The 25,190-nt window shown below is 53.0% G+C and overlaps 1 protein-coding gene across 4 annotated transcripts in view; it reads right to left on the bottom strand.

Annotated features, from left to right (window-relative positions):
- Positions 1 to 3,384: 3,384 nt before the first annotated feature.
- PAX2 (paired box 2) overlaps positions 3,385 to 25,190 on the bottom strand; it is a 79,239-nt gene continuing 57,433 nt past the window's right edge. Inside the window, exons 6-10 of one of the 4 annotated variants that reach the window (XM_030865575.2) lie at positions 23,546 to 23,721; positions 21,218 to 21,344; positions 6,925 to 7,026; positions 4,565 to 4,651; positions 3,385 to 4,066 (exon numbers count right to left, since the gene is read on the bottom strand). In XM_030865575.2, coding sequence (XP_030721435.1) covers positions 3,945 to 4,066; positions 4,565 to 4,651; positions 6,925 to 7,026; positions 21,218 to 21,344; positions 23,546 to 23,721 — 614 coding nt within the window. In that variant the 3' untranslated portion in view covers positions 3,385 to 3,944. Of the gene's footprint in view, positions 4,086 to 4,564; positions 4,652 to 6,924; positions 7,027 to 21,217; positions 21,345 to 23,545; positions 23,722 to 25,190 lie in introns of all 4 variants that reach the window. The other 3 variants (XM_060286052.1, XM_060286053.1, XM_060286054.1) reach the window with 3 other exon arrangements.

Consider the following 25,190-nt stretch of genomic DNA (forward strand, 5'->3'; position numbering starts at 1 on the left):
TGCCATGCTGGATTTCCATGGGTTCTGAGCAGGCTCTCTGAAGTGGGGTGCACATCTTCCAGGGGGAGCAAGATTATTTATGCATGAGAAGAGAACACTGGAATTTCTATGTATTCCAATCTCATCCTTTTTCTATTTTATGTCTTGTAAGATTCATAATATGTTAGTCTAGTAGTACATTTATGGAATTTGTAAACAAGTAACTATACTTATATTGCAAGTACATATTTACTTCTTTTTACTGATAGGGTGTATGATCAAAGAAGTTTGAAGACCACTCTTCTAAGAGACTGGTGATTAAAAGGAGCAGCACTGGGCAGGATGGAAGGTGGGACTGTCATTTGCTAAGATGGGAATAGGGAGGAGACACAAGTGGGGAGGGAGAAGGAAGGGGATGGACTTGATTAAGGGCTTGCTGATTTGTTGGGGGGTCCCACAGTGTCATGATATGAGTAGGCTGGGCAAATAGGCTTGGGGAAAGACAGGCCTGTTGGAATCATGATGGAAAGGAGGTGCCTGGGAGACACTGACCGCAGCCAATGGGAAAGGTCATTCCTAGGTCTGCCTCTAGGCTCTGCTTGCAGCTGCCCAGCCACCCCTGGCAGCGCAGAGCTTCAAGAGGCTTTCAAGTGGGAGGAGACAGAGATGGAAGCTGAGCTGGGAAGGTTTCCCAGGGGCAGAGAAGGAAAGTATCCAAGGGCGGAGAACAGGTGGAGGCCGTGGCCTTTGTGGGAGGGCTGGAACTGGGAGGCTGCTGAAGGGATGGAGAGCAAACCCCTTCCAAGTATCTTAGAAGCAGCCTGGACAATCACTCCATTTCTCCCCCAAACAGGAACAGAGAGACCCAGGGACAGACACTCATCCTTCACTGGACACCCGGGCACAAGAACAGTAAGGGTGTCTGAGAAAACCAACAGTTCTCCCACTTCCCCACCCTCAGACTCACACAGGGACACGTAGACCCACGCAGACCAACAGAAATGGGAGCCAGCGACCAACCAACCGACCCACAATATAGGCGCCTGTATGCCCTCAAGATACACCCGGACTGCACCAATCCTAGCAGCTGCTCGCCCAGGCCAGGACTCCACCAGAATCAGGGGGTGCGCGAGGTCGCTTGAGCCCTCTGGTTCTTCCCCGGTCTCTGCAGGGCTGGATGCTGTCCCGGCCTGGAAATAAATGAGCAGCGAGGAAACTGGTGGCAAGCGTCTGTGTTATCTGTGCGGCCTGGGGGATAAAAATTGAGGCACGGAGGAGGGAGACAGGACAGCAGACAACCCCCCACCCATGCGGAGAGGACCTCCGATGTCGCATTCTGAGAACCTGCACCCTAAGTTTGGGTGTGGTTGGAGAGGTAGGGAGACCAAATCACTCACTCGAAGGTAGTCTCAAGTTTTGCAAAGCAAAAACTCCTCGCCCCGAAGGGGGGTGGGGGGCAGGCAGACTCATCTGGGCCACCGCGGGCTTTCGGCTGCCGATGAGAGGGTCCGAAAAGGGGTGGGAGGAGGGTCTCAGCAAAGGGGTGGCAGGGTGGTCGCAATGGAAGTGCCCTTGGGAGGATTATTGAGGGTTTATTTGAGATCGACCAGTGTGAGGGAAGGCCTGTCCCAGAGACAGGTAGAGACAAACCTGGAGCCATGGGGAGTGACATACAAAATTTTATTTTTATTATTATTTATTATTATTATTTATTTGTCATGTGCAAAAAAAAAAAAAAAAAGGAAAAGAATCAAAACGAACCGACGCGCTGAAAGTGGCCAAGGAGACCAGAGCCATCGGGGGATCTTCCGAGGGTTCGGCTGGGTCCTGGGTCTGGGTCCCCTGTTGCGCCAGCCCCACAGGGACTGGAATGGGACGGGCCTCAGAGTTTGAACTTCGACTCCCTCGCTGCCCGGCTCGGGCCACTGGAGCCTGGCTGGGCACCGGCAGTTCCCTTAACTATTCTCTTCTCTCTCGTTTTCCTTTTCAAAAAAAAAGGCTCCAAGGGAAGAGAGATCTGGGCGAGGACTCCAAGCCTTTTCGGATTTGTTCAAGGATTTTTATTTATTTATTTATTTATTTCACTTTTATTGACTTTGTTTCTGTTATTTCGAGTCGTCACGATCCACGGGTGAGGAGACATGCATGGCGCATCGCCGCTACCGAGAGAGCAACTACGGGGCAGGGCGGCCTGGCCGCCGGCGCCCCAGGGCGCGCGGGGCACGGCCTCGAGGGGCAAGCCTGGGGGCTGGAGCTGCCACCTCTGATCTAGTCTCAGGGGGCAAGGCAGCCAGGGCAGGGCTGGGGAGAGAGGCCGAGGGAGGGAGAGAGACAAGAGAGACGAAGACTGAGAGAGACAGAGTCAGGGGGAGAGAAGCAGAGAAGAGAGATGGAGAGGGGAGAGATGCAGAGGAGAGAGATGAGGAGGGAATGAAAACAGGGAATTACATTGAAATAGCCAACAAAACAGAGGCGAGAGGAGTCCACAGGACCATGTTCATCATTTTGCATAGAGATTTCTTTTCTTTCGTAATTTTTTGTAACAGAAAAAAAAAAGCCCCCCTCCCCCAGGACGTGCTGTGCTTTAGTGGGCGTGTAGCTGTGTCCCCCCCTCCCCCCCAGCGAGCGGCGACTCTCACAGCACAGACAGCAGGGCGTATCTACAGGCAGGACGGGCGGGCAACTGGGACTCTACCCGGCGGGGCGGGGCGGGGTGGACGGGGTGGGGTTATATACACAGGGGTTCGCCTTCACACGACACACCATCTTTCTACGAAGCAGCAGCCTGTTGGGTTTTTGTTTTTGTTTTCCTCTTTTGCAAAGACCATCATATTAAATAAATGTAGACTTTTTGCGGCCCTGTTCATTTCCTGCCAGAGGAGGAGGCTGGACGTGGGTGGGAGGGGGTGGAGTGGGCAGCCCCCCACCTCCCACCCGGCGCAGCTCATACGCCAGCTCAGACCCTGCTCCCACCACCTGCAGATTGAGAGTCTGTGTCGGGGGAGTGGGGGGGCATCAAGCAACCGCTCGGGGAAGACCAGTGCCGCGGCCTGCGGAAACTAGTCCTGAGGCAGGCACGGAAGAGCCTCCGGCGGGGCAGCGAGTTAGGGAGGAGAGATGCAGAGCGTCGTGGGCTGGGAAAAAGACGGGCAGGAGGGGGAAGTGCGAGGTCGGCAGATGGAAGAGACGCTGAGGTAGGGGCAAGGCGGGGCTGAGAGTCCGGTCACTAGTAGGAGATGCCTGGGCCCTGGGGAACTGGTTAATTCAGGTGGAGTAGGGAAGAGCCAAGAGTCGGGCTCCGTGGGTGCGGGCTGCTGAGGCCTGCGTGCCTTGGGTCACAACCTTGGAAACACCGGACAACCCAGCCCCCCCCCCGCCCCCGTCCCCGTCCCTAGAGCCCGGCCCTCACGCCCCCATTCCATTCCACCTTCTGGGCAGGGCACAGGTGGGAGCAGTCCGGTTGGCGCCGGGGTGCGGACTTTTTCCCGGGGACTTGGTGGGAGGCTGTTCCCCCTTCTGCAGAACATCGTTTTGTTCTTAATTTCCTTTGCCCAGCGAAGCCTCCCGGCGCCGGAGCGTCCGAGGCGGGCTGCTCCGGGGCTGGGCCGCGCTGCAGTCCGCGCTGATTGTGTGTCACAGAAACGTGTCCCCCGCGCAGCGGCGGGCCCGGCCAGAGTCCGGCGGTGTGGCTGGTCGACTCCCGGGTCGGCTCGGGCGAGGCGGGGATGAGCTGTGTCGGACCCTCCTCGCGACGCCGCGTTGTCCAGGCAGGCGGGGAGGGGCGGCGGGCGGGATTGGGGGCGGCGGGCCCGGGCCTGAGGGTCCCGCCCGCGGCTCCACCCGTCCTGTCCGGCCTTCGACGGGGTGAAGTGAAGGGCTGTAGGGGTCCTGGGATGGGGTGGGTCTGGGGCGGTGGCCGGGAGGCTTCTTGTCGCGTCGATCCTCCCTCCCTCCGGGGTGGGCGGTCAGACGGGGACGATGTGGAGGCCAAAGCTGTCGGCCTGAAGCTTGATGTGGTCCCCGCGGTAACTAGTGGCGGTCATAGGCAGCGGCAGCAGCGGCAGGGGCGGAGCCCCGGGGGGCGGCACTATAATAATAAGGGGAACCTGGAAGTTAACACAGGAGAAGAATGGGCTGGGTGAGAGGACAAACAGGAGAACAAAAAAGGAAAGAAAAGCAAAGCAAAGACCTCCCCGGGCTGGGGTCTAGCAGGGTCCGGGCAGGGAGGCATTGGCTGGGCTGCGGGGCTGGTTGCCCCCAGGAGACCTGCATTCACCGGGTGGGAGAGGGACCCGATCGGTGTCGGCCGCCGCCCGACTGCGGACCTTCAGGGGGCCCGAGGGTGGGGGCGGTGCAGAGCCTTCCAGCGACGGGGAGGGGAGCGGAGGGGAGAGTTAGGAAGGAGCGGGAGGCGCGGGCGTCCTCTAGGGATCCCGGGGCCTCAGTGCTGCACTAACAAGCCTGCCGGGCTGGGCACCCAAAGGGCGGGTCGCGGGGAATCGGACCCGCGTCCGGAAGCACTGCCGAGCTGGCCGGGGGGCGGACGGAAGCGCTGAGCCGCCGGCCAGCCAGGTGGCGTACTCACTTAGTAAGGCGGGGTTGCTGAATCTCCAAGCCTCGTTGTAGGCCGTGTACTGGGGATGGCTGTACGGGTTGCCGGAGAACTCGCTCCCTGCGGGAGGGCGAGGGAGTGGGGATCAGACACGGCGCAACGCCAGAGCGGACCCGACGTGCCCGGCCAGCGGCCTCCCCCGTCTCTCCGAGGTTCAGGTGCAGCGGGCAGGGTAATGCCCACTGCGGGCGGACGGCAGGGTGGAGGCGGAACAATCCACCTGGTCCAAATGGGGGGAGCCCATGGGGTGTGTGTATGCGTGTGCGCGCAAAAGCACCGACCCGCCTCGCACACCGGCGTGGAGGTAACTGCGGGGCGGTGCCCGCCTGGGGCTCCCCCCGCGGAGGCGCTCCGGGCCACCCAGGAAGGGTTTGTTCCGGGTCCAGGAGCGCCTACGCCGCTGCGTTGGGGGCCAGCGTCTCTTTAGTGGAAACTCTGGTTCTAGGAGCCACAGCCCCATAGGGTGGAAGCGGGGGAGGGTGGCGAAGACAGGCCCTCGGGACACTTTGTCCCAGAAAGTCCTGAGAATGGCATCTCAGCATGGTGCCAGTACAAGGGGTGGGGGCTCTGCTGGGAAACACCCCCCTCCCTCCTTTCCCTCTAGAGATTTGATAGGTGGGCCACGCAGCAGGGGAAGGAGGCGGCGGGAGGCAGGTGGACTGCCCGCCGGTTCTCAAGCGGTGAGCGGAGGGCCCCGTGGGCTGGGAGCCGTCGGAAGCTGCTTCCCTCCCTTCGCGGGAGAAAGGCCAGGCCTCCGGGTTTCCCCCTCGCCCTTTCTCCTGTGTGATGACCCCAGACTGTTTACAGTGATCCCTAACCGCGGGTTAAGTAGAGGAGAAGGGGCCCCTCTCGGAGAGGGAGCTGGGGTGGGGGTGGGGGATGCAGCCACTGGAAAGCCTGTTTATTGACGAGGAGGGAAAGCATGCGTGCAGCAGGATAATGAGCTTCTGAGCTCAACTGTGACCAAGAGGAACTGAGCTATCTCCTTCCCCATCGCTAATGAAACAAGTGTAATTTCCTCATCAGCACTAGATTCTGTTTAACGACTCCCCCCTTGCCACCATGAGCTCTCTGAGGCTCCCCTCATCCCCATCCCCTTGCAGACTCCCCCCTCCCTCACCCCCGCCTCTCTAAGACCTCCTCCAGCCTCCACCTGCTCACTGCTGGAACCTTCCCTGAAGAACCTCCTGGCACCCAACACTTCCATTCGCCCTACCCCAAATCTGGGCAGGGATACCCTCACCCACACCAGCAGCTCTCCTTACCCAGTTCCTCCAACTCCCTTCAGCCCCTATTCTACAACACCCAGCAGCAGTCTCCCTCTTGGCCAGCCCCCTACATCCACCTCTGCTTACCCAGGGCTGTCCCTGAATGAACGGTCCAGGAATGGGGCCAGTCACCCTACTCTATCTTCCCCCGCATGAGAGCTGAGCTTCAGGGAAGGGGCACACAGAGGGCAGCCAGCAGGACAGGAAGCAGGCCCAGTGAGTCTCATCCTCTTTAAGACAAGAGTTTTTTGGTGCTTCTGTGAATAGGAACTTCAACTCTCTTTGGCTTCAAGCCCAGCTCCCAATCTGGGGTGAGGGGTTGGGGAGAGCACAACCTCCAGCTGCAGTCACCAGACCCCAAATATGGCCTCTGTCTCTCTGATCCACACAGCCCAAACCCAGCTCCTCTCAGATGGGGACGGGTCAGAGCCCCCAGGAGCAATGAGGGCCCAGGGCTCCTCTCAGGAGATGTGGAGGTGCTCCAGCTTGTCTCTCTCTGAAGCCAGTCTCTCTGGTTCCTGCCACAGTCTGTCTTCTGTTCCTCTTTCCTTAGGGAATAACTCCCTTCTCTCCCTGGGGTGGGGTCGGCTCTCCACACTGGTCTTCCCTGTGGGTTGGTGTGGACCAGGGTGGCTTTGTCTGAGTGACAGACATGCCCCTGGAAATGGTTCTTGGCTCCAAGTTTCCATGGAAACCAGGGCAGACTCTTCCAAGCAGTGTCAGCTGGCTGGGGGTGGGCTGGGGCACTGAGTGTGGAGCTGAGGCTGCGTGCTCCTGGACACAGACTGGGGTGGGTGGGCACTGCGGAGGGGCCAGGACGTACAGAAGGGTGCACACACTACTGCAAGCACTTCCGCAAGTTCCCTCCCTGGATTACTCATGAAGGAGGATGAGGGACCCCGGCTGCAGCCTCTAGGGAGAGAGAGGGATAGAACAGCAGTGGTTTGCAGGGGAGGAGATGTTGGGTCTCCCCCAGCCCCAGCCTCAGACTACAGACCACTCAGCGGCTCACCCACAGTTTAGCTACTCCCACCTAAAATAGGCAGCTGCAGCATTGTCACCTACCAGGCACCATTCCTGCCAGGGTGGAGGTGGGGTAGCTTCCCTGGCCAGTGGGGGGCACGTGAGGGGGGTAACCAGGCAGAGTGGTGCTCGCCATGTCACGACCTGGAAAAACACAAAGGGGAAGGGGTGAGGCCTGGAAGAGAGGGGCCTGCCTCTGCTCACACAAGGGTAGTCCATGGAAAAGAAAGCGCTGAGTGCAGACATGTAGGGCCACACCTGAATGAGAAGGTCCAGGTGTGCCCTTATATGTATCTAAGCTTACCTAAATGTCCTATGAGCAGCTGCGTGTGTGCACCTCTGCTCTGTGTAGCTCTTTGTGTGTCTCTCTGTGCATGTGTGTATGTGTGTTTGCCTTTGCTTGTGTCTCTTTGTAGCCCAAACCCAGATGGAGAAGGGAGGGAGATGACCTGGTTTTACTCCTCCTTCCCAGTGAGATATTCAGCTGTGGTCTATCCAGTAGCCAAATGGACCTCTATCATCTTGCTCACCTCTCCCCTCTTTAACACCCCATCTTTCCTTCAGGCTTGGAGGACACCCCACCAGCACTTGTACAGGAGCTGATGGGTATTCCTTGTCCTCTCCAAGTGAAGCTGCAGGTGCTGGGCCTGGCAGGTGTGAAGAGTGGGGGGCCAGCCAGTGGGCTATTTTGCTGTCAGTGTTCATGGCATTTAAATGATAGAAAACCATCCCTGAAGCAAATCAGGAGCTTTGAGCTAACAGTGCAAATGGATCAGATCAAGTTCCAATGAGCAAAGCCTGCTCTCCCCACTAGCTGCTAGACTTCTGTCCCTGGAGATGTCTATTAGCTAGAGTGTGGAGAGTGGGAGGAAGGGCTTTCCTAGTATCCTGGAGTGAAGGCAAAGTGAGCCAATCTTAGGGAGATACTCATGGTCCACAGATATCTCTGGAACACAGCTGTATCTGAATGGCCCCCCTTCCTTGCCTGCCCCCTCCATCGCCATGAAGCGGTCACCGCCTTCTTTGCAATTTAGCATGCTCCAATCTCTAATGACAATAAATTTGTCCTCTCCCATACTTCCATGTCCTAGAGACTACTTCATCCTTTTCTGGGTCCTGGGTCCCCTTTCTCCTCTCCATATTTCCCTTACACTCCTCGTCAGCCAGTGCCACTCTCCCACTTCAGTGCCTCTGTCCAACCCTGGGAAGAGGTGTGGCTGGAGGAAGGCAAGAACTAGGCATTTCTGGCCCACTTTCTTTTCATCAGTTGCCCTAGACCTCATCCTCCCGATGGCTATTCCAAAGCATTTCTCTCTCTCCTTGCCACTCTCTCCTTAAAGTCGACCTCACCTCCAACTTTCCTGAAATGTGTGAGTTTCCTCACTGCTACCTTAACACATCTGAATGATTCATCCTTCCCTAAGTAGACAGGATGCAGCTCAGGCTTTTGCATTCCCAGCTGCCTGTGAACCTTTTCATTAGCTGTCCCACTGTCACCTCAACCCTGACAGGAATAAAAGAGATCACCTTCCCCCCAGTCAGTTCTACTGACCTACTTGAAGACCATCAGACCAAAACCTCTGGAGTCGTTCTTGACATAGCACGCCCAGCTTTGAAGTCAGTCGCTGGGTGTTGTCAATTCTCCTTAGCAATATCTGTTACATCTGTCCCACCTTCATTTCCTCCACCACCTCCACAGCTCAGCGCCTAAGCACCTGCCCTGGGTCTGCCACAACAGTTTTTTTGCTTGTATTCCCTGCCTCCACATTCTTCTCCTTCAGTCTATGCCTCACGTGGCTGCTTGGCTAGCCCTCATGAAACGCTGCTTTCATCACATCACTTCCCTTGTAAGAGCCATCATGGATTCTCTGTAGTCTACAGTTTGGGTGTCTCTCAGGCAGTCTACACTCTGCCAGGCGTTCAAAGCCTCCCAGGTACTCTTCCCCACCCAGTTTTCTCAGCTCTGATTCTCACCCCTTCTGGTTTAGTGTGACTGTTTTCACTGGCTTGGATGCTGTGAAATCTCTGCTTTTGCTACCTCTTTTCTTCTTCTTGCTATAGTTTCCCTTTCCTTCCCTTATAAGCTCAAGGCTTAAAACCCCTACTATTCTACCCATCGGAGAAGTTTCTCTCTTCTAAACTTCTACAGTGTCTGTGCTCCATGGTTTACCACGTCACTACAGTTCATGAAACATCAGCCCTGTTGTTTTCCTCCTCAAACAGATCATAATCAAACGGAGGGCAGGCCCTGTCTTCTGCTCTGTAATACAGTTGAGAATACGGTAGATGCTCAATAAAAACTTATTGACTAATTTTCTATCACTCTATTGGACTTAATAGCCAATTCTTGGTGGATTATATTGTTTTCTGTTTCATATACGTTGGTGTCCTTTGAAGAGGTAAAAGCTGGGCAAAATGTAAATGTTTGAATCTGCTTTTTTCCTACAAATAATTTGAACAATGGATTGTGAATTTTTATAAGATGATGAAAGATTTATACAGGATGATGAAAGAGGGACTCATACGATGTGACTCAGCTTTATCATGCAACAGAATGATTTTCTCTCTACTTATTAATATAGCTAATATCTTACATTTTAAAACTCAAGGACAAACAACAGAGTAGAACTGTCAAACAAGAGATCATTTTGAACTCCCAGAGAGATAGCAGAGAGAATCTGTGTTTGGTCTGTGTGGGTTTTCTTTCATTGACTTCTACTGTCAACTAAATGTACAATCTTCCTGACCATCTCTCAGTGGAGAGGACTTCAAGTGGACAAGTAAACAACATCTATCAATTCCTAGAGAGATTAATAATATGGCATTTCATTGTCAAAAAAGGCCTAAGAGAGGAGAGTTAGTGAGGATGTAGAGGTTTTGAATAGAAAAATACAGAAATCCAATTCTTGGTCTTGTGATCCTAATGTCCACAAAGCAGTCAGGAAGAGAAGGCTGCTTCTTTCTCAATAAACAGGAATTTAAATGCATCTGAATTCTGATTTGCAGCTGCATAGCTCCCTCAGCTTTTCACACACAAATTCCTTGTACTCTAAGGTTGTGTCACACACTCCCTTACTTAGCTTCAGGAGAGAAGAGGAAATGTGGGATGACTAGAAAGGTGTTTCCAGCTACCTGGAGGCACCCCTATTGCAGTGTTTACTTCCACTGGATCTTTCTCTTGCAAATGGTCCAACTGCCAGCATATAGAAACTTTGGCCTGCTGAAAGTCAGCCACAGAACTGTTGATTGAGAGACACGTTTCCAAATTCTATTTTAAAAACTGAATCTGGGAAGTGCTATTCAAGCATTTTTTTAAGTGTGAGAGACGAGACCCATGATGAGGAAAAAGCATGCAAGCACACGGCTGTGATTCTGCTGTTGTGGATTCTGTAACATCATTACAGTATCACTGGATTCTGTAACATCAGTACAGCATCACTACCAAGAGGTGCCCGTTCAGGACCCCTGAGCCAACAAAGGTATAAGCCACTGCATACAAAGCACCCTCAATGGCTTCATTAGCACACAGGTGACACCCGAAGAACAGGAACAAATTGACCAAACTCTTGCCAGAGCCATATATTCTTCTGGAACACCATTGTCAATAATAGAAAGCACACACTGCAGGAAGTTTTCAAATTACTAAGACTGTCATACCATTTGCCCAGCAGCATTCTGCGAGCAAACTTCTTTTAGTGACTGAATATGAATGGGTAATGGAATCTGTGCAAGGAAGAATCGACAGAGTGCTGGGCGTTGCATTACTACCGATGGGTGGACAAAGGGGAGCGGAGACAGACTCTAAAACTGTATGACATCACAGCCACCTCCTTCAAGCAAACAGGCAAAAGTGCAGAAAGAGGAGAAAAATAGCTTCAGAGCAGAATACATCAGTTATAAAATATGTCATCCGACAGACGATAGGAAGCAGTAAAGCATTTGCTTTGCTCACTGACAATGCCAGGAACATGAAAGCAGCACGAAGAATTACACATGGATAAAAACCCACATACTACAAGAGGATGGGCATTTCCTGTTGGATAATTGCTTCCTAAGATTACGAAGTTTTAAAGATGGAAGAGCCTTCGAGATGATCAGTCTCACTTTCTTGTTTTCAAGTTGAGAAAATGGGGGCACAGAGAGGCATCGTGACTTTCCTATGGCTACAGAGCTAGTAACTGACGGAGCCAACGTGTGAAGCTAGGTCTGTACCACACTGCCTTTTACTGATAACATGAAGTTAGATACTCCCCAAAAGAGCCAAAGAAAAGGAAAAAGAAGTCATCTGACAAGCAAAATCTCATATTGTCACTGCTGTCATTAGGATGAGGCAAGAAAAACAGGACACAAAGCATAAAATATTGACACTGAAAGTCTGTAGTAAAACCCCATGGGGTGGAGTATCAATCTCTTTGGAGAGTTTTCTGAAAAACAAAGAGGCTCTTCAAGAAACAGGAGTAGCTGAGAATCTAAAGCACCCAGAAGTGTTAGAAGCACTGTATTTGATGAGGATGTCTTCTCAGTTCAACTGCAGAAGTCCCTGAAGATTCTAAAGCCAATTTCTACAGCAATCACTACATCTGAATCAGACAGTGCACTTTTGTCAGACATTCCTTACCAAATGGGCCAGATCAAATCAACTGTTTCGGAGAATCTAAGTGCAGTTCCTCTTACAAGTACAGAGAAAAGCAAAGTGAAAGACTTTATTAAGAAAATTTCAGTCACTGGATAATTTATGCTGTTTTTTCAGGTCTTAGGATCCAAGGGCAGAGTTGTGTTTCTACTTGCACCTAGACTAGCTAGCATTCACTGAGCACCTACCATCATGCTAGGCACTGTCCTAAATATTTTCTATATATTATCTCACTTAATCCCCATATCAACCTATGATGTTGATCTGTTTTAAATCCCCATTTTATGGATGAGAAACTGAAACTCGGAGGGGTTAAGTACTATATCCAAGATTTCACAGCCAGTAGATGACAGGACCTGGACTACAGAACAAGCCGTATACTTGGGGATGGATTCTAGAATGACATTCTCAAATAATGTAGACCCAGAAAATAGGTATTTGGTCCAGGGAAGTAACCTGGGATTATGCTAAGCGAATCCTTCCTATAACAGAACATCTTGTCACTTCTTGTTTCTTGCATGTTTCAGGTTCTTCCATTTTCTACAGCAAGACTTTTAAACTGGGGTTCACCGATCTTGTAGGATGTCATGGACGTGCTTCAGGGAGTCCATATAAAACTATACATGTGATGTTACAGATACATATATGTAATATCTAGATGGCTTTTATCATGTTCTCAAAAGTATTCATGACTCAAAGATTAATAAGCAGGGCTTCCCTGGTGGCGCAGCAGTTGAGAATCTGCCTGCTAATGCAGGGGACATGGGTTCAAGCCCTGGTCTGGGAGGATCCCACATGCCGCGGAGCAACTGGGCCCGTGAGCCACAGCTGCTGGGCCTGCGCGTCTGGAGCCTGTGCTCCGCAACAGGAGAGGCCGCCATAGTGAGAGGCCCGCACACCGCGATGAAGAGTGGCCCCCACTTGCCACACCCAGAGGAAGACCTCGCACAGAAACGAAGACCCAACACAGCGAAAATAAATAAATAAATTAATAAACTCCTACCCCCAACATCTTAAAAAAAAAAAAAGATTAATAAGCAGTGTTTATAAAAGACCAAAGAACCTTTGTTTTTTGGTATAAGAAAGACACTGATTTGTTTGAAACTATTTGAATTGGACCAATAAACCAGATCATACAAAGAACAGTCAAATAACATGTGAAGGGTAGGGAAGCTTATCTCAAGTAAGGCAAATGTCAGCATCCAGGAGACCAAGGAAATAATAAAAAGGAAGCTGCCAAAGCAGCAGAGATGCTTTAGTTCAGTGATGGCAGGACAACAGACTTATTAGACACAGATTTATACAGTAAAAGTTATATTCAATCAGTTTAGAGATGCTTTCCCTCAGTATCTTTCTCTGAAAATGAGCACTTTTGCTATCCATTTGACACTATGGAGGACCCTAAGGCCGAAAAACATAACTCTTGTTTTACTATCCTAACCTCAAGTTGTGTCTGCTTCTCATAAGGTCGTGAAAATGAAGACATTAGATTGCTTCAAGGTTGGCAGTCTGTGCCTGAATTTGACACAAGCGTTTATAATACTTCCAAGAATACAGTTATTAAATTTGTAATTACTGCCTAAATATACCGTACATTTACCTGTACTACACCAATTATGATCCCTTTATGACCAATCCAAGTTATACAGAATACACCAAAGTAACAAACTTTAAATCTGTAAAAGATGCTTTAAAAGGAGAGGGGAAGAGCTTTCTACATATTTCATTTTATTCCTTATTTCCCGGGTTTCCAAATTCTCCGGAAGTTTTCTCCTGGGGGGCAGAGGCGCCTGTATGAGGGTCCCCAGCCCCAGGCTCTGTCTTGGCCCCATAGCTCTGCATCCCGAGGCTGGCCTGCCCTGGGCTCCGGCAGACGGGGCTGTGCTTGCAGCTCAGGGCGGCTGCACTCCCAGCCGATCTCAATTCCCACCCACAGCTGGACCTTTAGTCCCCGGTGTGTCCTAGGCAGGGATGCTGCCCAGATCTATGTGGGCTCAGTAAGGTCTACACCTCGACAGCCAGCCAACTGGACACAACCAGTCATGCTGTGCCTACCCCTTCTCCCAGCACGCAGCCCTTCATGGGCCACGGTAGCCTGCTGGCCTAGGGCCCCAGAAGAGGCGCTCCTTCTAACTCAGCTGGACCATGGGTGGAGCTGCAGCCTCAGGATAGTGGGATAAGGATAGGGAGTGTTGGGGAGAATCACATTCTCAGGGCCGAAAGGGAATTTGACTATCCTCTAGTCTACTCCCTCTCATTTTACAGAAGAGGAAACAGGCTCGGAGAGAGAGGAAGACATCCCAGCCCTCTCCGTGGTTCACTTCCCCAGGCTACCCTCTCTGGCTCCACTAGAAAGTGGCAGAGGAAGACTGGAGTTGGGCAGGTGCTGGCACTCTGGAGGCTGGGCCCAGGCTCACTGATGGGCTCAGAGCCCCTCGTGCTGGGTGGGCAGAGGTTAAGCCTGTTTGCACAGTCTCCCGATACTCCAGGTCTCCCAGTTCCTCTCCGGCTTTATTTTGTTCTCTGAGAGCACTGAATTCTCAGCTCTAATCCTTCCGAAAGCGCAGCGTTTTTCAGGCGCTCTGTGTAAGTGAAACCCTAATCCCAAGGAAAACGGCCACTTAAGCTGCCGGAGCATCAGGCGACTCTCCGAGCCTGCCACAGGATTTCCTCCGCCCTGCCCGCCAGCGCAGCGGCCCCCGAGAAGGAGAGGGGAGCATTCCAGGCTGAAGGCATGCAAAGCCCTCTCTGAAGTAACAATAGTGGCAGGGCTTTTGCCTCCCAAAGCTCAGGGTTGAAAAAGTGCTGGCTTGTTTGTCCTGAGCAGGGGAAGGAAGGACTCTGATCACCCGGAGGAGGGTGGGAGGTCTTCCTGTCACCTTGCGGATGGCTGGCTCTCCGGGGGAAACAGGCTTTTAGGTCTTACCTAGGTGACTCTGAGGCCACCAGGACATTTCTGAGCCCTTGGTCCCAATACATACCTGTAACATTCACTGGGACACCCCTCTTTAGGGTTTCTGGTCATCCAGAAAAGGTTGGGTTGGCTGACTTCACTTTTACTTAGCCAACCTTTTCTTCTTAGAAAGTGCCAAGTAATGGAGTAAACAGGCTTAGTACTGGGGGATCCCCCCCTTTGGAGAACTCTCCTTTGGGACACCCCAAGCATCTCTAAATATCTACAGCAGCAGAAAGTTTCCCTATAACCCAGCTATCCATGAAAACAGTGCCCAGTGCTTTCTACTAGGCAACACTTTTTTGTAGTTGGCTACTACATGCATTTGAAATAAAGCTCGTTGATTTCTCAAAAATATTTTGATTCAAATTCAAACTGTCCTCTCTCCTTGATCTCTAAATGAATTAGTGATTCATTAGGGGGGCCAAGCACAGTCCATTTGGCGTGCTCAGCCTTTGGGTCTCATGGACAGAGGGAGGAAATGAAGGAAGGAGTCAAGAGGTAAGGCCCAAGGTAATGGGCCAAAGCTGAGCTCAGCTTAGAAGACCACAGAACTACGTCTTTGCTAAGATGCCCGGGTACCCTTCATACCTTCCTCCTGCTCCTCATGCCTCTCCTTCCCTCTGTAGCTCCATTAGCAGCCTCACGTGCTTCTGCCCAAGGCACCCTGCTGGGGAGGGAAGCCCGTCACTGCTGGGATGGCTGGTGGGCACAGACATGGGTGTGGAACTGGGGCTGGAGATTGTGGTGGCCCAGCTTTTGTTCTATTCAAATTTGACCTGACTCTCCCAGTCCTAGAGTAAATTAATGTCTTTTCTTTGCAATATCTTTTCCCTCTAGGGGTGGACTGGATAAAGAAGGAAGGGAAAGAGCCCTGATCCAGTGACTCCCTAGGCTGCAGACCCAGGGCACCCACATTATCTGTCAATGTCTCATTGCTATGGAAATGCCCCTGTAATTAAATCAGAGCTGAGGTCTGGGGGCTGGAGGCCCTGGGGGATGTGGCTGGAGGCCTCAGGGATGTTTGGAGGAGGGTAGCCTCTTCCCAGTGGGCCTTCTCGGCAGAGGAGAAGCCCTCTGGCTTGGTGTGTCTGAAGTTGCCCTAGCCCTCTCCTTTCAAGGTTGGCGAGGAACTCTGATGTCTGTGCCCTAAATTCCTCAGCTAATCAGGGGCTTTGAGCTGACAGACAAGGCTAGGAGACTCCCAGCCTCCTTCAGAAACATTTCTCAGCCTTTATTGCCCTCTCCTCCCCCAAGAGGCTGGCCAAGGGCTAAGCTGTTTGTTTTATGGAGGGAAATGCAGTGCATTGGAAGGGGGTTGTTAACTACAGGAAAGAGGCACTTCCTAGAGGTCCTCAGGACTCCTAGAGCAGGAGGAGGAGGGTTTCCCAGGGTCCACACCTCTGTCTGCTAAAAGGCCACTTCACTAACCATCCTAGATGTGGGTAAGGAGTCTGAACTTCTAAGAGTCTGCAGCCCTTTCTCAGAAGCCGAGCCCATACTACTCTCTCTAGGCCCCGGGGGCCAGCCCCTGCTTTTCTTTGAACTTTGTCTTACTGGCCTCCTCCACCTCTGCTCAAATTTGCCAACTTCCAGGAGACCCCCATCTTCTGCTCTCTCTCCCCACCGTGGACACTCCCCTCTTAGGACGCATCCACATCTCCTCCCGGATCTTAGCTACAGATTCCAGCAGAGCTGCAGTCTCCGGGCATCAAGAGAAGTTTCTCCCAAGCTCTTGAATAAAACCACCTTCTCCCCACCAGGATGGGGAAGCTGACAAGGCTTTTTTTTTTTCCCCCCGTGAGGGAGGAATGGACCGTCCCTGTTACAGTGCTCCAATGTTCAGACATTTTTCCAAAGAAAAGGGAAGACTCTCTGCTGAGACTTAGCAGTCTGGGAACTTGGATAAGCAGGGGAGAGGCTCTACTTTCAGGGCTGCCTGGGGCTCCTCTCTTTCCACGCCTCCGAGTCACAAAACAATGCGCTATAGGTGCCTTCTTTGCCCTTTAAGATCTCCATTATCTGACAATTTGCTGAGCAGTGGTGGGGAGGGGGATGTGGGATCAAGATCTGTGATTAACACAAAACATACTTCTTTTTTATCTTTTTTAGAATGTTAAACATGCTTACACTATAGTTGTTTTTGGATTGTTCTATTATCTCTAGTTCTTAGGGGTATTATCTGTCCTGTATATTGCTTCTGCTAACTCCCCCTCATGATAGTTTGTATTCATATGAGGTGTGTAATTTTTTATAGTGAGCTCATCTTTAGTGATGGGTTTTTTTTTTTTTTCTTCTGTGGGAGTCCCATGTGCCCTGGATTGTAGAATGTCTCTGCAAGGAAGGTTTGCCCTTGTTCCTGCTGGGGTTTCTGAGTGGGTTACTATCCTAGACACATTTTTATGTAAGTTCTTAGCTGGGGGTTCCTGCCACATCCTCATGGTATAAATTTGGACTCAGGGTCAGGCTTGGGGGGGTCTCCATTTCTCATGGAGACGTTATTTTCCCTCCCTTGCTTTCCTGAGCACCTGGGATGAGTTTGTGTGTTTCCCATGCATAGATAGCGTTGTCCTGCTCCATCCCTGGCTTTACTCAGGGGAATGCTGACTTCTAGTTTCCTGCTTCTTTGGGGCCCAAGGTCATCTTTTCTGTCTGGTGTGTTACAACCCCAGCCTCCCCCGATTAGGGTCTGCCTCCAGTGTGATGCCAGCAGCCTCGCAATCTGCTCTGGCTTTGGGTCTCCCTCTATTTCTTGCACAAGATGGTGAGGTTTGGTTGTGTGGTAGAATTCTCATTGTTACATTTATCCAGCTGTGTTTTGGTGAGTTTAGCCTGCCTTGTTTCTAGATATCAATCTCATTCCTCTATAACCCCTCCGGGACTAAAATGAGGATGGCGAGGACTACACTTGCACAAAGCTCTCCCAGTGCTCGGTAGTGAGCCTCACCAGACGCCAGTGAAGCCTGCTCACTTGGTGCAGCAGCTCTGGGGCCTGGTGCATCCCTCGGCTTCTAGAGTGAGCATGGAGAACCACTGTACCATCCCCGACTTCCTCCAGCACTGTCTCGTTCCATTTGGGCTCCAGGGCAGGGAACCCGCTCTCATTATCAGGGTGGATTTTCGCCAGGTGAAGGGACTCTCAGAATTCTCAGAAGCATCTCCAAGTGACTTTGGGACTCCTGAAACTAGTATTCATCTTATTCTCCCAGATCAACATCACTGCCAAGGTCCCCTCTATGGCTGCAGAGCTGGCCAGGCACAGGAAGGGAGGAGTCAAGGTGAGGAGGCTATGAGGAAGGGGGGGCTCTTTTCTACCAGTGACAGGCGACTTGAAGGCACCAGCACACAGTTGGAGTCAGAGTCCTCACTGAAGAGGCCCTGACCCAGAGGCCTGCGGGACCGCTGAGGGGTTAATGGCAGCCCACTGTGGGGTCCTTTGGAAGGGTAAGAAGGAGGTAGAAGGTACCAGCCACAGCCAGACAACCTGAGGAAGCCTGGGGCCAGAGTGCCCCCACCCACTCTCTCATCTAGTTGGTCCCTTTTTCCTTATCACTTAGGAGAGACTCGGCTCCGTTCCAGACCAGCAGCCTAGAGCAGTGGGCTGGAGAGAAGAGACGCTGCTGAGCTAGAGCAGCCCAGCGGCGGAAGGGAAAGTGGGTGATAAATTTAAATAACCAGCTTGACTTGGCAGCTTGCTGAGTTGTGATGCAGTGAAATTAAAATCTCGGCAGAACTTGCAAACAGTACTCAGAAAAATGAGTCTCTCTCCTTGGTTCCATGAGAGAAGGTGGGGAGGGGAGGCTTTTGGGCCGAGCCCCGGCCTCTGGCAGCCACCCTTGCCTGCAAAGTGATTAGCTGTGTCCTGGCCCACTGGGCCCCACTCTCCCCTCTACACAATAGTCCAGGCTCCTCTCTCCTCTCAGTCCTGACCTTGTGGAACAGCTGTATCAAGTGGCTGGTGAAGTTTGAAATCAGCCTCCAGTGCCAGGAGGTGGCAGGAATATCAATAAGGTCAGGTTGAGCTAGGGCTTCCTGGGCTGGTTTCCTCAGGACTCATTCCCAAAGGTTTGCAGCCTCAGCTGCCTGTCCCTGGGGAAGAAGATGAGCTGGGGGTTTAGGATGTAGGGGATGAAGAGGGCTCCTTGAACATCTTGGCACACTCAAGCCAGGCTGTGGCCACAGGATGCCCTCCTGCTCTCTCACCCGTAGCACATACCTGGCCAGAATCACCTGCCAGAAAGTGCCTCCCCTTTTCCTCCTCCACCAAAGCCCTTCATACTCTCCAACCAAATAAGCTCTTAAAGAATCTTGGAGGGCAATTTTTACAAATACATCAAAAGCCCCTCCCATATCCCAGCTATTCTTGGAGCCCAGTTCTAGGTGCCAACATCTTTCTAGAAAATCTCACCTGAAATCCACCTCTCTGGTCTGCTCTCTACATCACTGCTCACCACTACCCGCAAACTCCTGGCCCGAAGGCTAATGTGCTGGACCCATTCCTGAGATGATCCATGAAGCCTCTGGGCACTGCCCTGTTTCTCACCCTGACAGTACCTCCAGCAAATTCTGTTCATCCCCATAATAAACACATCATGAATCATTCATCTTTAATAGATTATGCAAATTAGGAGGACGTAAAATCAACAAAGATCAATAACTGCAGCCATTTAATTGCCAGCAAAAACATTTTAAGAATGAGCATAATCTGTAGCCCTTTCTCGGGTAATGGCACCATTAATCCAAACATTGGATCTTGGCCTAAGCGTAGAAAAATCATTCCCTCCCCCCCCCCTCCCCCACCCCTCCCCCACTTCTCCACACACTTCTCTCTTTTTGGTAATTTCCAGTTTCTGAGCAAGTTTCCCTGTCATTACCACTGGTGAACAGCTCCGAATGTTAATGGCTCTGCTTTTGTTACTCCTGGCTTGATTGAAATGTCGCATACAGATTGAGATGTTAGTGCTAACTTGCCACCTGGGAATGTCAAGCTGGGTCTGAAATGAACTTTTCTCACACTTGGATCCAGATGGATCAGCCGGAGATGTTCCCAGGCTGAGCTGGGACCGTTCCAGGGCCATGGGGGGGAGGCGGGCGGGGGATGCTCAAGGTGGAGGCACTTTTCTGCACCAGCCTGAGTTCTCCTGCTGCAGGAACCCTACCACAAAGATCCTTCTCTCCACCCCAGGAAGCCTCTGCCTTCTAGACTGTGGCCCTGGGCCCAGGGAAGCACAGTTGGGGTTAGAGAAAAGTCTCCTGGGCTCTGTTTTGCTGCTGCCTGGGGTGGGCCACTTTTGGGAGGTGACCAGTGTGACTCTCAGCAGATCAGGAGAAACATGGCCTGGCCTGGACCATCACTCTTTCTTGGGTCAGAACACCCACAGCTCAGAGAGCTTCCGAACCGGGCTATGGAGGGTTCTTGCCGAGGGCCAGTTGATCATAGGCTGTATCCTGACCCAGCTTATGCTGTCACTCCCAAAAGCCCATCTAGGTCTCCGACACTTCCAGAACTCAACCTCTGATTGCCTAGCCAAAGAGCTCGACTCTGTCCAGGCCGGAAACAGCTGTACCAGGACACCCCTTAGGGAGAATCTGGGAAAGCTAACAACAGGGCTCTCCCAAGCCCCCCAGGTGGAGGCCAGGTGGCCACTCGCAGCCCAGCTCAGACCTGAGCCGTGCTCAGAACAGCTCCAAGTCAGAACCAGTGCGCTGTCCTCCAGTGGGGCCATGCCCGCTCCCTGTCTTTGGTGACGCTGGCTGCTGCCAGGTCCCCAGGCCGCCTCCGCTCGCCTTGTCGGCAGGTAACGCCTCAGTGTCTCCCAATCACCACCAAGACCCTTCTCAATCATTCTTTCTCCCAAGGAACAAACGGCACATTGGCTTTAGTGTCTCCAGAATAATTAGGTGAATTTTAATAACACCTCAATGTGTGTCTCTCCCACTTGGGCACTTTCCTGGCCCGGAAACCCTTCTGCAGTGCCAGCCGCCTTCCACAGCCCTCAGCTCTGGGGCCTGGAGCCTCATCAGCTGGGCTCTACACTGCACTGCACCTCAGCCTTCTTCCCCTCTAGCTGCCTCCGCTGCTCCTCCCTCATCCATGCCAGCACCTGGATTGGGTGCCCCCTCCCCCTGCCTTTTGACTGAGGGACAGGCTGGACCCTGCCTGGCCTTGAAATCAAGCCTTGGTCTTAGTGATTTCTCTGGGAAGCTGGAGAAAGGCTGAAATAATTGAGCTTACCTATAACCACATGGCCAGATGCCACGCTCTGAAGCCCAAAGCCACAGCTTTGGCACACCAGGCTGCCCAGAGGAGAGGAAAGCAGGTCCCCCAGGGGCCTCGGGGACACAGGAGTGTGGAGACTCGACACTGGGCACTCATGCTCCACTCTTGCCAGCCCGGCCTATTTGCCCTCATTCTCCTGCACACATCCTAACAAGAGGCTCATAATTCCGGCCACCTTGGTGGAGGCAAGAAAAAAGGCAAAGGAAGAGGCAACAGGATGGGCAGAAAGAACCAACCCTAGCCCTTCCTGGCTTTGACATTTCCAGGCTGGAGCGTACAGAGACCCTGACCACGGTTTTTTCTCCCACATCTGCACACATCTGTTCAGGAAGCACCCTGGTTTCTGGAGACTCACTCTCTCTACAGAGATCATGGCAGGGAGCCCGCTTGTCACGCTGGGCCCCAGATGGCATGGGCTGAGGTGCCCCCCACTGAAAGCAGTTTCCCACCCTCCTGGAAGCCCCCTTACCGGTCACAACGGGGTATGTCTGCGTGCCCGACACGTTGCTGCCCAGCTCGGGGTTGGTGGATGCAGATAGACTCGACTTGACTTCATCAAGCCCAGGGGTCAGTGCTGGGAGGGAGTACTCGTTCCCCTGGGAGGAGAGAGAAAAGAGACAGCTCACTATTGACGTACACATGCGGAGAGAGGGCTTGGTGTGCAGATGGGGAGGAGGAACGGGGAGCCCTCCCAGATGGGGTGGAAGGAGATGGCCAGGCAGAGGGCGGGGAGTGTGGGAGGGGCGGGCTCGATGGATGATGGAGAGTTGTGCGTGGGTGGGGGCAGACCTGACTCTGGGAAGCTGAGGTACAGCCTGTACATTCTCGGTGGGCACCCCAGCACCCTTTACATCTCTGTAGCATCTCTTGTCTAAGAAGCCCCAAAGGCGGGGTTTAGCAGTGGGAATCCCCCTGCTGAGAGGCAAGCGGTGTTTTAAGGTCCCCCAGGGGTAGGGAGTCTTGGGGAGGAGGGGCGAACCCTGACATGATGGCAGAGGCAGTAGCTGGGGGAAGGGCCTAGTGGGGCCTCGAGGCTGGCACTGCTGGGCTGGCTGACCGGGTGCTGGAGCCCCTTTTTAAAAAACAAACAAAGACTGCCTCACGGGCCCCTCGCTCTCTGCCTGTGCACTGGGGTATGAAATTGGGGAGGGGGAGAGTCCACATGGCTAACAGAAGGGTGGGAGGGGGCCAGTCATTGACTCTGAAAGGGTGTCCTGCCTGAAACACTCGGGTAATTGCCTTTTTATTGCAGCCACCGCCAAGCCAGACCCCAGAGCTGGGCTGACCAGGAGCCCACACGAAGCAGGAAAAGTTGCTCTGATTAATATTACGTTAAATTAAAACTGATTTTCTGCTCTTTCGGGTCCGTTTTTTTTCCCTTCCGCTTCCTGGCCCCCCCAGAGGGCCCCCTCCCCTCCCTGGCTGGACAGGATTGCCTCGTCATTTCCAATTCCTTCTCGTATTGATCTTCCTGTAGAAATCAGTTTTGTAATTAGCTGCAAATTAGGCCTTCTACTGGGGGTGAAGCTGCCCCCTGATTTATCACCAGAGTAATTCGCTGTGATCGGAGAGAAATTAAAATGAACTCAATTAGGCTTCGGATTTGCTTTATGGGCCCTGCTCCGAGTTTCAGGGGGAAAAATGACTGTGCTGGTGTTTAATAGTCTAATGAAAGTAAATAAAGGTTATTCATTGTAATACAGCCGGGGACTTGGGGAGGGTGCACCAAGCCGCCCGCCTCCGCCGGCTCCTCCTTTGTTGGTTTATGGCTCAGGGCACCTTAAAAAGACTTTTGATTTTTGGTTTATGAAGACAAACAGCTTACGGGATAAAAGGACAGGCGGGGAGAAAGGCGAATGGCTGGGAGCTGTTGGAGTCCGAGAGTGGAACTGCGCTGTGCAGTCTGTGCAGTTGCGCTGGTGCGTGTGGGTGTGTGCCCGAATGGGCACACGTGGCAGGCTGTGCTGTGCTGAGGCCGTGGGCCTGGCCTGGGCTTTAGTGTGGGGGGATGGGTGTGTGCTCACGCGTCGGCGTGTGTACACAGGGGGCTGTCCTGGTGTGTGCGTGGAGGCAGGTGTGGAAGTGCGCTGAGCTGGTGGTCTGTGGGGCGTGCACACCTACTGGCTGAAGGGCTGTGCTGTGAGTCCTGTGGGCTGGGCGGCGGGTGGGCAGCAAGCAGGTGGGTGGCGGTGGTCTGTGAACACGTGCACACAGGTGAATGGGAGCAGTTAGGACATGTGTTTCTATGCTGTGTGATGTGCTGGTGTGTTGTGGGCTGCATCCCATGCTGTGTGTTCTGGGTTGCTCTTCATCTGTGGGAAGTATTGGGTCTGAGGTGTAGGCTGTCAGGAGGCAGGCACAGCGGGCTCACCTCCTGACGCCCCAGGCTTACTCAGACTTTCTGTAGGACCCTAGGGGCATTTAGGCAAGGGACGTTCCTGAGTACTCTGTGCCAGAAGCACAGAATGGCAGGGCTGGAAACGACCTGTCAGTTCATCTGTCCAAGCCCTTCATTCTACAGACGGGGAAACAGGATAGAACTGAAACTGAAATGGGATTAAGATTTACCTACAGCCATACTCGCGCCCAAAACTCACCCTTTCTAACTACCATATACTATGACGATTTTCTTAGCTCTGCTATGATGTCCCTGCGTGAGCGTGTTCACACAGCGCACCCAAAGGCAGCACACACGACGCTGGGTGTGCGTGAGGCTGACCCACGTGTGCACGTCCTCCAGAGGCCTTGCTCTGCCCAGTCCCTTTCCACTTCTGCAAGCAGAAAGCTTCTTCCTCACCTGCTCTGATTTGATGTGCTCTGATGCCTGGAAGACGTCAGGGTAGGAAGGACGCTCAAAGACCCGATCCAAAGCTTCTAGCTGCTGCTGGGTGAAGGTGTCAGCTCGCAAGTGCTTCCGCAAACTGTCCACGCCACTCTGGGAATCTCCATTGGGGACTGAGCCCTCAGACACATCTGGAGGACACAGGGACACTCGGGGCATGAGTGCAGGTCAGCAGAGGCACACAGTGGGCAAAGGTGACGGGCACCTGGCTCGGCCCCCAGGGCTTTGCACCCCTGCTGGGACCCCTTTTCCCCAGTTTTCAGGCTGGGAGGGGCTGGCCATGCCTCAGAGACCTGGCTGAGAGAGCCAGAGCCCCTGAATGTCCTGGGAAGAGAAAGGGAAGCTGTCACAACTCGGGGGCGTGGGAAGGACTAGGCAGAGGCGGTGGAGCCAGAGGGATTCCCAGGGGCCATCTCCCCAGGGCACATCTCCCCTGAGCCCCTTCTGTCCCCCCCCCCTTGGCCTGGATTGGCCTGGGGAAGGAGCTGGGTGTCTTGGGCCAGCATTACCCAGCCTGTGGAGAACTGAACTCGGCTCTGAGATGAATTTCAGTTCCACTGACTCCAAGGGTGGAAAATCATCAAATCTCCGAGGCTGAGTGTAACATGGAGACTGGGTGAAGTAATTAACTTCACCACTGAGGGACGAGGGACTCAGGGCCCAGCTGAGGCCCAGCTTGCGTCGTGCCAGGCCTGAGACTGGAGCAGACAGCAAGTGGCACGTGAGTCATGAAATGCAACTTGGGCAGAGACTGAAGACTGGGTCCCTGTAGACGCTGCTGTGCCCAGGCCACCCTCCTCAGCTTGTCCCTGACCTGGACTCTGGCGAGGCTCCGCCAGAGGCCAGCTCCTTGGCCGCCTGGCTCCTCCTGCAGTCTCTACAGGAAGCTGAGACTCGCCCCATGTATGAAAAACCACGGTGCAGCCACGAAGTTCCCGCTCCCTGGGGCTGTAGGCCAGTCCTGTCTGTGTACTGCTCTCCCCAGGCCTCCCACCACTCTGCTACCCTTCCCTCCCTGGACCTGCCCTCTATCCTGGTCCACTGGGGTTTTCAGAGTTCACAGCGGGCCAAGTACCTGCTGTGCCTACACTCCCTGACCCCACACCCTGCAACTTCCCGGGCTCAAAGCTGGGTCCTCCCAGCCACAGCTTGGCCACTCCTTGGCTTCCCTAGCCCAAGACCAGCTGGGGAGCCTTGGGCCTGGGGCCAGCCCATGCTGTAGGCCCCAGGGTGTTCCTCTGGGACTGTTATATATATCAGTTTATAGGTGATTATACGATATGATATAATCAATATTGCATTATATACAGTAACACCGTACAGTATCATTCAGGAGAGCATAGAAAATATTACGTATTGATTAACCTCAACCTGCAGCCATCCTCTCTTGCTGGCCTCCCAGATGGAGCAAGGGGGTCTGCTTTCCTAATGGGACTTCCTGTCTTCACTCGATCCTGGAGGGGGTGGGAGAGCAAAGAAAGGGTATTTGTGTGTGTGTGTGTGTGTGTGTGTGTGTGTGTGTGTGTGAGACAGACAGAGACAGAGAGAGAGAGAGAGAGAGAGAGAGAGAGAATGGAGACCAGGATCGTGTCTGAGGTGG

Source organism: Globicephala melas, chromosome 16, assembly GCF_963455315.2.
Source record: "Globicephala melas chromosome 16, mGloMel1.2, whole genome shotgun sequence".
NCBI classification, from domain to species: domain Eukaryota; kingdom Metazoa; phylum Chordata; class Mammalia; order Artiodactyla; family Delphinidae; genus Globicephala; species Globicephala melas.